The 16,014-nt window shown below is 36.9% G+C and overlaps 1 protein-coding gene across 1 annotated transcript in view; it reads left to right on the top strand.

Annotated features, from left to right (window-relative positions):
- Positions 1 to 16,014, top strand: part of RYR2 (ryanodine receptor 2) — a 231,018-nt gene that overhangs the window by 92,997 nt on the left and 122,007 nt on the right. Inside the window, exons 34-41 of the mRNA XM_058171339.1 lie at positions 1,116 to 1,275; positions 1,516 to 1,602; positions 8,931 to 9,157; positions 10,093 to 10,894; positions 11,408 to 11,608; positions 13,591 to 13,696; positions 14,379 to 14,522; positions 15,553 to 15,826. Coding sequence (XP_058027322.1) covers positions 1,116 to 1,275; positions 1,516 to 1,602; positions 8,931 to 9,157; positions 10,093 to 10,894; positions 11,408 to 11,608; positions 13,591 to 13,696; positions 14,379 to 14,522; positions 15,553 to 15,826 — 2,001 coding nt within the window. The remainder of the gene's footprint in view (positions 1 to 1,115; positions 1,276 to 1,515; positions 1,603 to 8,930; positions 9,158 to 10,092; positions 10,895 to 11,407; positions 11,609 to 13,590; positions 13,697 to 14,378; positions 14,523 to 15,552; positions 15,827 to 16,014) is intronic.

The following is a 16,014-nucleotide window of genomic DNA, read 5'->3' as shown; positions in this document are numbered from 1 at the left end:
CTATCAGCAATGGCCTTTGGAGAAAAATATGCAACTTAAATTTGAATTGTAGTTATCTTTATGTCTGCTCATGAAATTTATTAATATTCATCTATTGTTTATTTTTAAAATTAAATGCAAATCTAAATATGCCAGAGAGATTTATGAAAAAAACCCCTATCTAACCATTGTTTCTAGCTTCATCAAGAATGGCTTGAGCATTGGATAAAAATTCTTTCCTTTGCCTCTCCTTATTCTAGTAGGCATCTCATTATTTTTTAGATTTTATTAAAAAGCTCTTCATTTTAACTCATCTAGGGAATTCTGCGTTTTATTAGTTAACAGTCCTTCTTGCATCCTCGTTTATAACTAACATTAAAATAGAGTGTTCTAGTTCTTATTTAAGAAGGAATTCTACATTAATACAAGCCACTTAAATGGGAGGGGCAAGGAAGGAGCACTCTCTTAGATACTTATTTATTTTTGCTTAATACATTCATTCATGAATGTATTATTTTCTGATATATGAATTTTTGAATAATTGCCTGAAAAAAGCCATTATGTGCAACCTAGAGCTAGATCTCTGTGAAGTCCTAGTGTAATACATGTGAGTTAAGCATTCATTATAACTGCGATAACTGCAATAAAATAAGTCTAATTTTACCTGTATGTATTTATTTGCTTGATTGCTTGCTTACAGGTAATAACTGTATTACAAAATTGTCCCATGAGAGCAGTGGTGGGATTCAATTCACACTTCGAGAGAACCGGTTGTTAACTTTCTGAGCAGTTTGGCAAACTGGTTGTTGGAAGAAATCATTAGAGCAGAGAACTGGTTGTTAAATTACTTGAATCCCACCACTGCATGAGAGCATTAGCAGATTTAAAGAAAAACACATTAAAATGTCATCATGTAGAAGATCTAATACCTGTAGTATTCTTAGAAAACTATACATGCTGCTTTATCTTCTCTTTGCTTGGAAATGCTCTGCACATGTATTAGTGAGAATTTCTGGTTGGTGAGCAAATATTTTTTAATATTGAAGAGAACTGGATAGATCACACATATGGCAGAGCCTAATGGAGTTCATCATAATCTTGTAACATTAATCTATTATCAACCTTTTGAAATGCAGTATCAAACGAAGCAACTGCTATATGGTGTGTGCCGGAGAAAGCATGAGTCCAGGGCAAGGACGCAATAATAATGGATTAGAGATTGGTTGCTTGGTTGATGTTGCAACTGGTATCCTATCCTTCACTACCAATGGCAAAGAATTAAGCACTTATTATCAGGTAATGATTTTTTTTCTTGGTTATAGGTTGCCCAATAAAATCTGATTAATTTTAAAAAAGAATATATTTATTATATTTGAAAAGAAAATAATTTCCCCAAATTTTAGCTTTGGATAGTACTTTATGAAAGATTTAAAACTTTATTGTGGCAAATGCTTAGGTCAATAATGTTCTTGTCTGCAAACTATCTTTATACCTATTTTGCTTATAATATTTTATTTCTATTTGTTTTTTACTTAGGTGGAACCAAGTACTAAATTATTTCCTGCAGTATTTGCACAAGCCACAAGCCCTAACGTTTTCCAATTTGAGTTGGGACGAATAAAGGTAACTATCACCCATTTAGTTTACTGTATTTAAAACATTCCTGATACTCTGGTTCCAACTTTTTATAATAGTAACAAAAGTGGAATAATTTTTTTCCTAATCTACTGGTAGAAGTGTGGACATTTCCTTTCTCAGTTCCTCATTATCCATCAGCTATATTGAGAGGAAAACCTTGAATAAATGCAGGGTTATATACAAAATCAGTAACAGAACATAGTCAAATAGATTCCTTTCTTTCTTAGATCTCCCATTTATCTCCTATGACCATAGAAACCATGCCAAGCTCTGGTTTTATATTGAAACAAGAGAAAAAATGGTGGGGGTATTACCTCCATTTTTTTAAAAGAAAAAAATCTTCAGTGACTGTTGAACTAATTCAAGTAATCTGTTCATTATAATCTTTCTTTAGAACACAAATGGTTCTTCATCCATATATAGTTCTGATTGGAAATTTACCATAGCCAAAAGTTTCATGCCCTTTGAACAAGAAAATTAAAAAAAGGAAAGGTTCCTGAAAGTGTGAGAAGGTAATCTCTAAAAAGAAAAAGACTTCATAAATTCCAGTGTCACCAACATATGATAAACCTAATTAAAGTATCTGTAATGGAATAGCACTACAGTCAGCCCTGAAGGCCATTTTTAAATTTGGATCTTCAGGGCTGTCACATGTGGGGAATAGGCAAGCTTTGGGAATGGGAGGGGAGTGGATGGAGACAGTGTGAGATGTATAGCCATAACAACGTTTTTTCCCTTGGGAGTCGAGGATGTTCAGCCTGCACCTGGGGAGGCGTGACTGGGAGTCAACTTCAGTTGGATCAGTGACCTGATTGGACCTTGTGATGCCCATGTCAATGCAGGGGAAGGAACTTTGACTTTACTCTGGGTGGGGAAAACCTGGGGGCTTTCAGATTCGGGTTTTCCCAGATGTGCCAGTATGACATTTCTAATAAATTCAAGCTTTGAGGAAATGCCTGCCTTGGAGTTTTGATTTTATTGGGGGTGTTACTTGGAACCCTGACAACTAGTACACTACCAAGACATAAGTCATACTTTTATCTAGTGGGCATCTGGCAGATCAGCTTTTTAATTTTTATATATTAAATTTATATGCTTTCCATCTCACTATCCAAAGTGACTCTGCGGTATTTTATCACTACACTGATATGAGTTAGAGTCTGACTTCTTTTACTGAAAAAGTAGTTAGCCATACAACTATAGGGGAGTATGTTCAATTTTCAGACTTTCATCAGAATAAGTGTATTTCCAGGAGTCAGATTACCACCAAAGTACTCTCTGACATCTGAATTAATCAGAACTTTTGATTTCTTCTTTGTTTGTTTAGTTAAGTGTTTGTACTTGAATGTATGCCTTTTCATTATTCCATCCCTTAAAGTGGCTTATTAGACATGAAATATCAACTCCACAATGAAGGTCCAGTTAAACTGATTTATTGTTAATCATACCCAAGAATCTTTTCAACTAATGGTTAACATCTGCTTGTGGTTAGATAAGGGTCAACAGAATTCAAGAGAGGTTGGATTTTATTTGTTTGCGGCTCTTTAGAGATTCTAGGCAGATCCTTTTTTAACTCTGCCCTCAGTTTTTGCTAGTTCTATTCCTATACTTACGACAATAATTGCAATTTTAAAAACAATTAAAATCAAACATTATAATTAAAAATTTGTCAAAATAGTGGTTTTTTACCATCTCCTAAATAAAGGAAGAGTAGGAACCTATTTCATAGACTAGGAGCCACACAGAAGAAATTTACCATATTTATATTTTGTACTGATTAGCAGATTGGTTGCTGTTTTCTCTACTACAAGCAATGTTCAGACACTTTTCAAGGATTGTCCTATATAAAACATATTTCAACAGTTAAGACATATTGTTATCGAAGTGTGATAATTATATGTTTTATATGCTCAGGAAGATCACAACTGATACACTGGTTTTAATACTGAAAAAAAAACTCTAAGTGATAGCTGAAATTCAGGAACATTCCCAATCTGTGAACTAGTTTTGCTGTGAGAGTACAATCCCTTTGGGAAAAAGCTTTTTGGAAAAGCTAAATGGTTTCATGCAGATGCTACACAACATAGGAATAAAGTGGAATTCAATGGGATACCATTGGTTAATAAATAACAAGTGTCAAAGTAGAGTCTGGCATCTTCTCGGAATAGTACAACTATAATAATTGCAAGACATATTTTCCAAGATCCAACCCTGCCAAATGGCCCAAAAAAATACCATGTTATACTTTACATAGACTGGTTATTGATAGTTTCATTCCAAACCAGATTTTGCTATCATGTTTGATATACTCTTTAGAGGTATTCTTGGTGCTCTCTGAGCTTGGTTGTTTTGTTACAGATGTTTCATTATCCAACTAGGTAATCCTGGAGAACGAAATGTCTACAAGAAAACAACCAAGCTCAGAGAGCACCAAGGACCCCACAGTTCAACTCTAAGACACAAATATTTTCTTCTGTTGATACTCTTCAGTTTATGGAAAGGTTTGATTCTGTGCCAGCATTAACATATTTATATATATATATAGTCCCTCAGTTCATTGGGACTATAGGACAATGGTTTTTCTTCCATGCAATATCAGGCCCAAGTCCAAAGATGACACAATAGAATCCAATTCTTTACCTTTTAAAACATAATAGATTGAATCTTGCCAGACTAAAGCTATAAACTTCTAACCCAGGGGTCCTCAAACTTTTTAAACAGGGGGCCAATTCATGGTCCCTCAGACTCGTGATGGGCCAGACCAGATGGGTGGGCATGGCTAGGTGGTCATGTGACTGGTTGGCATGGCCAATTTAGCAGTCCATTAAACAATACACACAAAATAAACTTTAATTTGTTATGTTCCTGAGAGTGGAAAGGGATGTGGTTGTCTTGGAGTATGTGTGAGGGACTTCTGTTTGTGTGTGTGTGTCTGTCTGTCTCATGTGCACGCTTTCTCTGGAGACAGGGGAGGCCAAAAATGGGCAAAGAAAAACTCTGCTGCCAAAAATCGAGGCCATTTTTGGCCTCCTGAGGCCTCCGGCATCCCATTTTTGGCTTCTAGTGCCATTCTGCTGCCCAAAAATGGCCCCATTTCTGGCCTCCTGGGGCCTCTGCGCATCTTGTTTTTGGCCTCTTCAGCTTCCAGAAGGCGGATGTGGGCCGGCAGGTAGCTGGGGCGATGTGGGTGGGGGAGCCTTGTGGTCCCTCACAGGCCAGATTAATAGTTTCGGTGAACCATATTCTGCCTGTGGGTTGTAGTTTGAGGACCCACGGTTTAACCCAATAGATATACCCTGAGATATTTTAGAATGTGGTTTCCCTGAACCTATTTCACCTTTCCCCATTCAAGTTTGGGACTGCAGAATTTCTTATTTTGGGCTTTTGTCTCAGAATGTACTGCCTTCTCACTAGGAAACCATGGTGTTCCTGTCTATGGAGATTCTCAGTCATTCAAGTCATTATTGTCCCAAAGGTGCTTTTTCAAGTGGCAACTGAATTTTCTGATTTTTCTTTGAAGACATTTCACTTCTCATCCAAGAAGCTTCTTCAACTTTTTGAATCACTAGTATTCATAGATAATAGACTATTAAAATCACATTGGCTAGGAGACCATGTTCTGTTTCCATAGTTCTCCATATTTTCATACTGGCAGAGTGATTATAGTCAAATTGTGGCATTTCTATGAAAAGTAACTTTGGACATTCACATCAGTCAATCTATTTTTCTTGCATTCTTCCCCCTCTCATCTTGTCAGCTAGAATGTTTGTTATATATATATATTCATAGAATGATCTTTATGTATGAATGCATAAGATGACAATTAAAACACAGTTTTACAGGTAAGCAATCTGCGCTTCGACAAGGTCTCTCACTCATCATCTTCAGGCAGATCGCCAAGATACTCTCTCAACCTTACACGGGAATAGACCCGAATATGCCAAGACCTACATACCTATACCTGTGAAAACTACGGAAACATATTTATCAGAAAACATATATATATATATATGTATGTATGTATATATGTAGGTCTTTGGTTATTTGGGTTTTCTCCCGCGTAAAATTGGAAGTGTCTTGGCGACGTTTCGACGAAGTCTCATTCGTCATCTTCAGCCTGGTGTTTACAGCTTCGTGCTTCTAGGAGCAATGTGTGATTGCAGCTGTTTCTTCCTTTTAACTGCTAGTGGGGGTTTGAACTGATTGGTTGGGAGCTTGGCCGTGTTCTGATTGGGTGGAGGTGTGTTCTGATTGGTTGGGAGTTTGTCTGTGCTCTGATTGGATGGTGGGGTTGGCTGTGCTCTGATTGGATGGGGGTGTGTTCTGTTTGGGTGGGGGGGCTTGGTTTTGCTTAGGTTAGTCTGAGTTCCAGGGGGATTTGAGTTGGTGAGCTGCATTGCTGTTGTTTGGCTTCACGTTTGTGGTCGTGCTACATCTTCATGGTGGGTGTCAGTCTGCTGCATGTATGGATTGGAGGGGTTTGAAATGGCTAATGATGCAGCTGCGGTCTGGCTTCTGGTCCATGGTCATGCTTCATCAGTGTGGGTTTGAGTCTGCTTTCCGCGTGGATGTGTGGTGGTGACATGCTGTGTGGCACTCGTGAGTGTGGGTCTTGTGTCATTCTTCATGTTAGGGACTCGTTTGTCGATAAGGGCGGGTTTCCAAATGGCAGATAGGGGGGAAGTATCATCTCATTTATTCATGCTGTGTGGGCGTTTTTCTATCTCAATGGCTTCTCTGATTATTCTGTTGTTAAAGTGTTCAATTTTGGCAATAGTTCTGGTATTTTTAAAGTCAATTTTATAACCTGTGGCTTTAAGGTGTTGGACCAGGGAAGAAGTTGGTTCCTCTTTTCTGACTGAATTCTTATGTTCTTCAATGCGTGCACTTATTCTTCTGTTGGTTTGTCCGATGTATGTGGTGCTGCAGGCAGTGCATGGGATTTCATATACTCCTTGATTTTCTAACTCAATTTTGTCTTTGGGGTTTCTTAGGATGATGGATATTTTTTGGTTTGTGCAGAATGCTGTCTTGATGTTGTGTTTGTGGAGGATCTTGCTGATTCTGTGGTGCCTTTTATATATGGGAGGAGGGCTTTGCCGTTTTCTTGTTCTCTGTCTTGGATTTTAGTGGGGGTTCTTTATGGATTAGTTTGGTAATCTTATTTCTTTGGAATCCACTGGATGTTAGTATGTTGGTGAGAGTGTGTAGTTCGGTTTTTAGGTGTTGTTCGTCAGCTAAGCATTTTGTTCTGGAGATGAGTATCTTGGCTACGGAGTTGATCTGTGCTGATGGTGGTGTGAGAGTGTGTGCAGATAGCGGTTTGTGTGTGTTTTCTTCTGGTAGATGGTGTGTCCAAGGGAGCCATTAGATTTCCTGTAGACTAAGACATCCAGGAAGGGAAGTTGGTTGTTAGCTTCTGTTTCCATGGTGAATTGTATTTTGGGGTGTAGGCTGTTGAGGTGGATGAGGAAGTTGTCCAGTTTTTCTTTCCCATGTGGCCAGATTATGAAGGTGTCGTTTACGTATCTGAGCCAGAGTTTGGGTTTGTGGTCACATTTTTCTAGAGCTTAGGTTTCAAAGTGTTCCATGTAGAGGTTTGCAATGTGTTGGATAGGTGAGAGGGGTGATCCCATGGGTGCTCCTTTTGTTTGTATTTTTGTCCTTTATAAATAAAGTATGTGTTGGATAGGCAGTGATTGGTCAGATCTAGGATGTGCTTGGGGGGGTGTTTATTTGTTTTGGATGGCTGTTAAGGCTTCTTTGATTGGCACTTGGGTGAAGAGGGATATGACATTGAAGCTCACGAGTAGATCGCTGGGCTGTAAGTTTTGTTTCTTTATGATCTCTATGAACTGGAATGAGTTTTTTACGTGTGAGGTGATGGATTCTGCATAGGGCTGTAGTTGTTTGGTGAGAAATTTGGCTAGGTTTTGTAGAGGTGAGCATATGGAGCTGTCTATGGGTCTTCCTCCTTCTTTGTGTATCTTGGGGAGACCATAGAGCTTAGGGCATCTGGATGATTTCTCTCTGGGAATGATTCTTTGCTGGATTTCTTCGCTGATGGGGAAGGCTTTTATTTTGGATCTAGTGGTTTTTTCTAGGTAGGTGGTGGGGTCTGTGTTTAGGGGTTTGTATGTGGAATCTTGGAGTAGGTTGGTTAATTTGGTTTGGTAGTCAGATATGTTCATAACCACCGTGGCGTTGCCCTTGTCTGCTGGTAGGATTATTATGCTGGTGTCTTCTTTCAGGTTAAGTAGTGCTGTCTGTTCCTCTTTGGGTAAATTGCTTTTGGGTGGCTTGCTCCCTCCCACGTAAAATTAGAAGTGTCTTGGCGATGTTTTGACGAAGTCTCATTCGTCATCTTCAGGCTTCAGCTTCGTGCTTCTAGCGTGATCGCAGCTGTTTCTTCCTTTTAACGGCTGGTGAGGGTTTGAACTGATTGGGTGGGAGCTTGGCTGAGTTCTGATTGGATGGGGGTTTTTTGGTGCTCTGATTGGCTAGGGGTGTGTCCTGTTTGGGTGAGGGCTTGGTTGTACTCCGATTAGTCTGAGTTGCAGGGGGATTTGAGCTGGTGAGCTGCATTGCTGTTGTTTGGCTTCGTGTTCGTGGTCATGCTACATCTTCATGGTGGGTGTCAGTCTGCTGCATGTATGGATTGGAGGGGTTTGAAATGGCTAATGTTGCAGCTGCAGTCTGCGGTCCCAACCAATCAGAATACACCTCCACCCAATCAGAACATGGCCAAGCTCCCAACCAATCAGTTGAAACCCCCACCACCAGTTAAAAGGAAGAAACAGCTGCGATCACACATTGCTCCTAGAAGCACGAAGCAGAAAACACCAGCCTGAAGATGACGAATGAGACTTCGTCGAAATGTCACCAAGACACTTCCAATTTTACGCAGGAGAAAACCCGAATAACCAAAGACCTACATACAAACACCCGCAAAAATCTCAGAAAACAAATATTTATATATATGGTTTTTTTCCTATCGAAGCAACCTGGTCTACCGAAATATGGGAGGTCGCATACTGTTTCCCTTTCACCTTTCAGCCCCAATCCAGGAGTCCTCACAGGTAGTCACTTTCACGACAAACAAATATTTTTGCGTTAAATTTACTGACAAAGAATAAAGTCATATACATCACATACACACACACACACACACCCCTGTATGTGTGTGTGTGTGTGTGTGTGTATACTGTATATATTCATATATATATGAATAAATGATTTAAGTGTTTTTTTTCCAGTTTACTGCATTTACTGAAGAACTGTTTTACTGCAATTTACTGTTGCTCTGTTTTCAGAATGTTATGCCATTGTCAGCTGGCTTGTTCAAAAGTGAGCACAAAAATCCACTTCCTCAATGCCCACCCCGTCTCCATGTTCAGTTTCTGACACATGTTCTTTGGAGCAGAGTGCCAAATCAGTTCCTGAAAATTGATATATCACGGATCAATGAACGGCAGGGCTGGTCAGTACAGTGCCTGGAGTCTTTGCAGTTCATGTCCCTTCACATTCCAGAGGAAAACAGGTACTCCTTGGTTGCAGTTAGAGATTAAACGAGATAAGATGTTGACCTTAAGTGTATGGTAAATTATATATCTGGAAAAAAAAAGGATATGTTAGTATATATTCATAAAATCCTATTAAATATGCAAAGGAAGAAGGACAATAGGAAAAGAAAATTGAAACTAGATAAATCTAGTTTACAACAACACTATTTATCACCTGTGTTTTATTTTATTTTAATATTTTATTTTAATATTTTTTTATTGTATTATGTATCCCACCTTCATTATTTTTACAAATAACTCAAGGCAATGAACATATCCAACACAACTTCCTCCTCCTATTTCTCTGCAAAAGAACCTACTCCTATGAGGTAGGTTGGACTGAGAGAGGGTGACTGGCTCAAAGTCACTCAGCTGCCTTTCATGGCTATGGCCATGAACTAACAGTCTGCTACTTTCACATAATTTTCTAACAGCAGAATCTATTTTTGCTTCCCTCAACTAATGTTCATCAATCACGGGAAATACCTTTAAGTCTTTCTTTGCAAAAGATTTCATCTATTAGTCATGGTTATTCCCAATGCAAGACTGTGTTTTTAATTCCAAAGGATAAATAATATTATCCAACCATCGTTAGCTATAGTTACTGAATACATCAAAGTGCTAAGAAAGAAACTAAATTTTTGGTGAAAATTTTTAATTACTCGATAAAGAATTATACTGTCATTGAAAAAAACTATTTTGGAAATAGTTAAAATCTAACCAAACTTACTTCCATGTTTGCATATGTAAATGTGCTCTCTAGATTGCAAGCCTTATCAATTTACTGACTTAATAAGATAATAATTATGAATTTTTTCTTAGAAAACTGATTGTATAGATGTAAAAGCACTTTCCACACAAAAAACTCAAATCTGCTATGTTTAATTATTTTCCTTCTTTTTTTTTATTGCAGGTCTATAGATATTTTAGAACTGTCAGAACAAGAAGAACTGCTAAAGTTTCATTATCATACTCTCAGACTATACTCAGCAGTCTGTGCTCTTGGGAATAACAGAGTTGCACATGCTATGTGCAGCCATGTTGATGAATCTCAGCTTCTCTATGCAATTGAGAACAAATACATGCCAGGCTTCTTACGTGCAGGCTATTATGATCTTCTCATTGATATTCACCTTAATAGCTATGCCACTGCAAGGTTGATGATGAACAATGAATTCATTGTCCCAATGACAGATGAGACTAAAAGCATTACTTTATTTCCTGATGAACACAAAAAACATGGCCTACCAGGTATTGGGCTTAGTACATCTTTACGACCCAGAATACAATTTTCTTCTCCCAGTTTTGTAAGAATTAATAGTGAATGCTACCAATATAGTCCTGAGTTTCCTCTAGAAATTTTAAAGTCTAAAACCATAGAGATGTTGACAGAAGCAGTTCAGGAGGGTAGCCTTCATGTCAGAGATCCAGTAGGTGGTACTACAGAATTTCTGTTTGTTCCTTTGATCAAGCTTTTTTATACCCTTCTTATAATGGGAGTCTTCCACAATGAAGATCTGAAGCATATCTTGCAGCTCATTGAGCCCAGTGTGTTTAAAGAAGATAACGGCCATGAAGTTGAAACCCGAATATTAGTGAAGGAACTAGTTACAGAAAGTCTAAATTTAGAGACAGGTGTGGATGAAATCAGAAGAGAGAAGGTTCCAGAAGAAGGACTTCTTCAAATGAAGCTTCCTGAGCCCGTCAAATTACAGGTAATCATGAAAGAATGCATAGGTAATTGTATATTTTGTGCATTATTTTTCTACCTGAGACACATTTATGTGCCTATATATGCACAAACATAAAAAAAGAAAAATTTGGGTTGGAAGTTTAAGAAAAAGTTCTGGACATAAACAAAAGTGAATATAAATTGAAAAGAATATTTACAACATATCCATACTGAAAAGAATGTTAAGAAGAAGAATATTGACAGAATAAAGCTGTCAATAAGCAATAAATAATACATTAAACACAAATAATGTGGTCAAAAGGAAATTAAAATTCTAAGCTGAGGGAAAGATAAGAGCAGAAAATTAAATTTTTCAGTATTTTGAAATGGAGACAATGAAAGGTTTAAAAAATAGAATAGATGACAATGGACGTAGTTTTTATTAAAAAGGAGAAATGACTCAAATTAAATAAAAGAAATACCCCATATCTGAAATTGTAGTTTTAAAACTACGTTACCCCATTTATTTTGTTGTCTTCTATTAATTCTATTTCAGATGTGCCATTTACTCCAATATCTATGTGACTTCCAGATACGCCATAGAATAGAAGCCATTGTAGCATTTTCAGATGATTTTGTAGCAAAACTCCAAGAAAATCAGCGTTTCCGATATAATGAAGTTATGCAGGCTTTAAATATGTCAGCAGCTCTTACAGCCAAGAAAACGAAAGAATTTCGATCCCCACCACAAGAGCAGGTTAATAACCTAATAAATATTTTTATATTGGGTGTTTGTTCAGTTTAAAGAAAATCTGTATAAGGTAATAATTTACCTGGACCACAGTATAAAGGTAAAGGTTCTCCTCGCACATACCTGCTAGTTGTTGCCGACTCTAGGGGGCGGTGCTCATCTCCGTTTCAAAGCCGAAGAGCCAGCGCTGTCCGAAGATGTCTCCATGGTCATGTGGCCGGCATGACTCAACGCCAAAGGCGCACGGAACAGTTACCTTCCCACCAAGGTGGTCCCTATTTTTTCTACTTGTATTTTTAGGTGCTTTCAAAACTGCTAGGTTGGCAGAAGCTGGAACAAGTAACGGGAGCTCACCCCATTACACGGCAGCACAAGGGATTCGAACCGCTGAGCTGCTGACCTTTCGATCGACAAGCTCAACGTCCTAGCCCCTGAGCCACCGTGTCCCCTGGACCACAGCATACCAGACTGTAAATAAAAGCTAAACTGCCTTGGTGAATGAGAATTCTGATTTCCATAACATTCAGCAATTGTGTTTTACAAGTCACTTTTGATAAGCGTTTTGCCGTCCATGAAAAATATGGATCAAGCCTAACATTAATTCAACTGTTTGTGACTAAATATAAATTAAAATATTCTCTGTGGGGACCCCCCCCCTCACATTAAACAGTTGCCTTTTGGTGAGATGAGTTTTGTAGAATTCTGATGTATTCATTTTTATATGTACAAGTTTTTAGTCATCTCTAATTTGAATACTTCAAACTTTTCAATGGAAAAGGTTTATAAATACAGGTAATCCTCACTTAATTACCACAACTGGAACTGGAAAATTTGATCATTAAGTGATGTGAATTTAAGTGAGATATCACATGATCACATTGAATTTAACAACCGTCTACCTTATGTATTAAGGGAATTACCCATGATTGTTAAATGAGACATCATGTGACCATGAATTGCAATTTTACTACTGACTTTTCAATTGACTCTGGTTGTTTGTAGCAAATGCGTAAATGGTGATCACATAAGCATGGGACATTGTGACAGTTTAAATGCTCATCGTTTAGTTTGCACCTAATGCTGATCACATGACATACAACCATCCAATGGTTGTAAATTACTTTTTCAACAGCATAGTAACTTTGAACTGTAAGCTACCTGTGGTTTCTTTTCTACTTTTGTATGTAGAGTTCAGTTGACCCTATATTCTCTTCTTCTATCCTTGAAGTATGTATCTTCAGTAATATGACAGTGCCTTGGATATTCATTACTAACTGTTGTATAAACAAGTTGTTGGAATTTGGAAAAGAAAGACACTTTTGACATCTTCCCTCCAGTCCTTCTCCCAAGCATATTGTCCCCTATTTTGCTCTGAATGGGGATCTTTTAGCACAAGTTATGGGTCATGGAGCCTGTACTAAAAGAAGAAGAATAGGAAAATCCTACTACATCTATTGAAAATTTGCTCTTTTTGTTCCTTATTTTGATCCCTTTTAAACTTTCTGAGGCACAGAAGTTACTATTGATAAAATGTAGCATCATGTATGTGCCAAGAGATTTTATTTGTGAGCCTTGCTATTTGTGAAAGAATAAATTAAAATTATTATTAGTCCCTACACAGGGACAAATTAGGGTGCCCATTTTTAATTTAAGTTTTAAAATCCTGAGCATCATTTAAACCATTTCTAACCAGCACTAAAAGGCATCCTTGATGACATTGATAATGTCGTAGTACAAGCCAAGAGACAAAGATGTGGCTGCATCATCTTTTTCAATATATTTTACAGGAACTGAATTACTGAGTTGTAGAAAAGTGAATATAATGATAATTCATTAGAATGAACAAAATATATGCACTTCTTTCTATCCTTTCCTTCCATGGGGAGTTTCAAAACATGACTTGAGTCTAATAATAATATAGTAAATGTTTTATTCTATCTGCATACCACTTCTTACATATTGCTTCAAATATATATTTGCTTTTAAAGATCAACATGCTGCTGAATTTTAAGGATGATAAAAATGATTGTCCTTGTCCTGAAGAAATAAGGGATCATTTCCTGGATTTTCATGAAGATCTGATGGCACATTGCGGTAAACCTGAACTCTGAATATTTTTTCCTGCTCCAAATATTAAACAAAAGAAAATACTTACAGTTTTATTCAACAGAATATGGTAGATTGAAATGTAATTCTAATACAAAGACACTTAAAATTGTATTGAATACTGTTTTAGAACTGCAGTAACCATATTGTCTTCAAGAACCTGCTGTCTCATGTAACAACTGCTGCCTTGATCTAGCTTTAGGGAAATCATGTTGAGCCTATAAGATAAAATTGGCAGGACTTGGCCAACTACCATTAAATTGGTTTCTATTTTTTTTTCCAGAACTAGGTTCTAAATTTGAAATGTAGTTGCCATAATATTGGCAGAGTGTAGCACATACCTGCTGTCCCTGGGTTACTCTTTTGCAATCCCGAAAAGGACAAGTTATGTGAAGTTATACATCAATAAATAATGTACTTGAAAATATCAATCAAATTAGGGTAGCTGTATTGAAATATCTTAATGCTTTATTGGAATCAACATTCATTTCATTTCCCTAATTAAAAGTTTGATTTCTGGAATACTCTAAAAATATGGCCAGGCATGATTTCAAATAATGAAGCACTCTACTAACTGATCTCAAAGTTCTGAAGCTAGTCTTGGAAATGAATACAGATATATTGTTCAGTTGTTTTAATGCTGTCATAAATATTTAATATTTATGTCTAGGTATTCAGCTAGATGAAGATGGAATTCTAGATGGAAATAGTGATTTAACTATTAAAGGTCGCCTGCTATATCTTGTAGAAAAAATCACACACTTGAAAAAGAAACATGCAGAGAAGCTACTGGATGATAATAACAAGAAACCATGTAAGTAAAGTAAAATAAGGTTTAGTTGTTACTTAAATCTAAAGTGAGCATAGTTTAATAATTCTCTCATTCTGATATCATAATCTATTTCAGAATAAATGTCTATAAATTCAGTACTTTAACTTATAATATTCTGAGATAATTGCACATTTTAGAACATAATACTACATTCAAAAAGCTATAAGAAGCTATATCTTCTGGCAAATCCTTGTTGAACTGATGGGATGCAAAACAAGTAGCATTCAGATAGGCTAACAAAATACTGAGCAAATGAATAATTTGCCACTAGTAAGGATGCATTCATGTGTGTTTGTGGGAGGGGGGATAGGTGTATGGTCTTTGATAGGAAATGAAATGATGCGTAGAGGCATTTACTTACACTTGTAAGGATGCATTCATGTGTATTTGTGGGAGGGGGGATAGGTGTATGGTCTTTGATAGGAAATGAAATGATGCGTAGAGGCATTTACTTACACTAAATTCTTTACTTCTTTCTTTCTGGAAGTTTCATAGTTAGGGCAACTCTTCTGCAATGTGACCCATAGCCCATCAGGACTGAATCTTACACATTTATATTATTTAATTTTTATTCTGGAACACAAATGCCTAGGAATGATGGTCATTGCATGACAACAGCTTATCATATTTTCTTTCCCCCTTTGACATCATTATTGGATAGAAGGTTATTATTGTCATTAATTCGCTTACTTTATAAATTTAATTGATTAAATGATTATCTTCAGTTTGTTATTTTATTTTAAAGAAATTTTGTATTGTTATCCGTTAAAAATAATTTGAATTTTTCTAGCCCAATAACTAGTGAATTAACTGTTTCTTTTCCTCCAAATTGACTCTGTACTTTTTACATATACAATTTCTAATTTGATTATGTATTATTTAATGATTTGCTTTTTTCAGAAATTCATTGTTCTGAATTTCTAATCCAAATTGGCATAGCATGTAATGATTATTATTAAAGGTGGAAAAAAATGTTTTGTTGTATGTTTGTCTTAATGCTTTCTACATCTAGCAACTCTCCAACAGCTGATATCAGAAACTATGGTACGTTGGGCTCAAGAATCTGTAATAGAAGACCCAGAGTTGGTGAGGGCCATGTTTGTTTTGCTACATCGCCAATATGATGGGGTTGGTGGCCTGGTTCGAGCTTTGCCCAAGACATACACAATAAATGGTATATCAGTGGAAGATACCATCAACTTGCTTGCATCTCTTGGCCAGATCCGTTCTCTCCTCAGTGTTAGGATGGGCAAGGAAGAAGAGAAGCTTATGATTCGTGGATTAGGGTAAAACCTTTCTTTCTACATATAATTTAATAGTTATATAATTGCCTTTGGTTGCTTACTAGGAGAGAAGACTGATAGTTACAAGTTTGTTCTCATAGGCTTTAAGGAATTTGCATTGTGGACAAATAGGCTAATATGTGAAACAAAAATCTAGAATACTGCTTATTTCTAACTCATTTCCTTCTGGC

Source organism: Ahaetulla prasina, chromosome 1 (assembly GCF_028640845.1).
Source record: "Ahaetulla prasina isolate Xishuangbanna chromosome 1, ASM2864084v1, whole genome shotgun sequence".
NCBI lineage: Eukaryota > Metazoa > Chordata > Lepidosauria > Squamata > Colubridae > Ahaetulla > Ahaetulla prasina.
The sequence above is the reverse complement of the archived record's forward strand: the minus strand, read 5'-3'. Positions and strand labels throughout refer to the sequence as shown.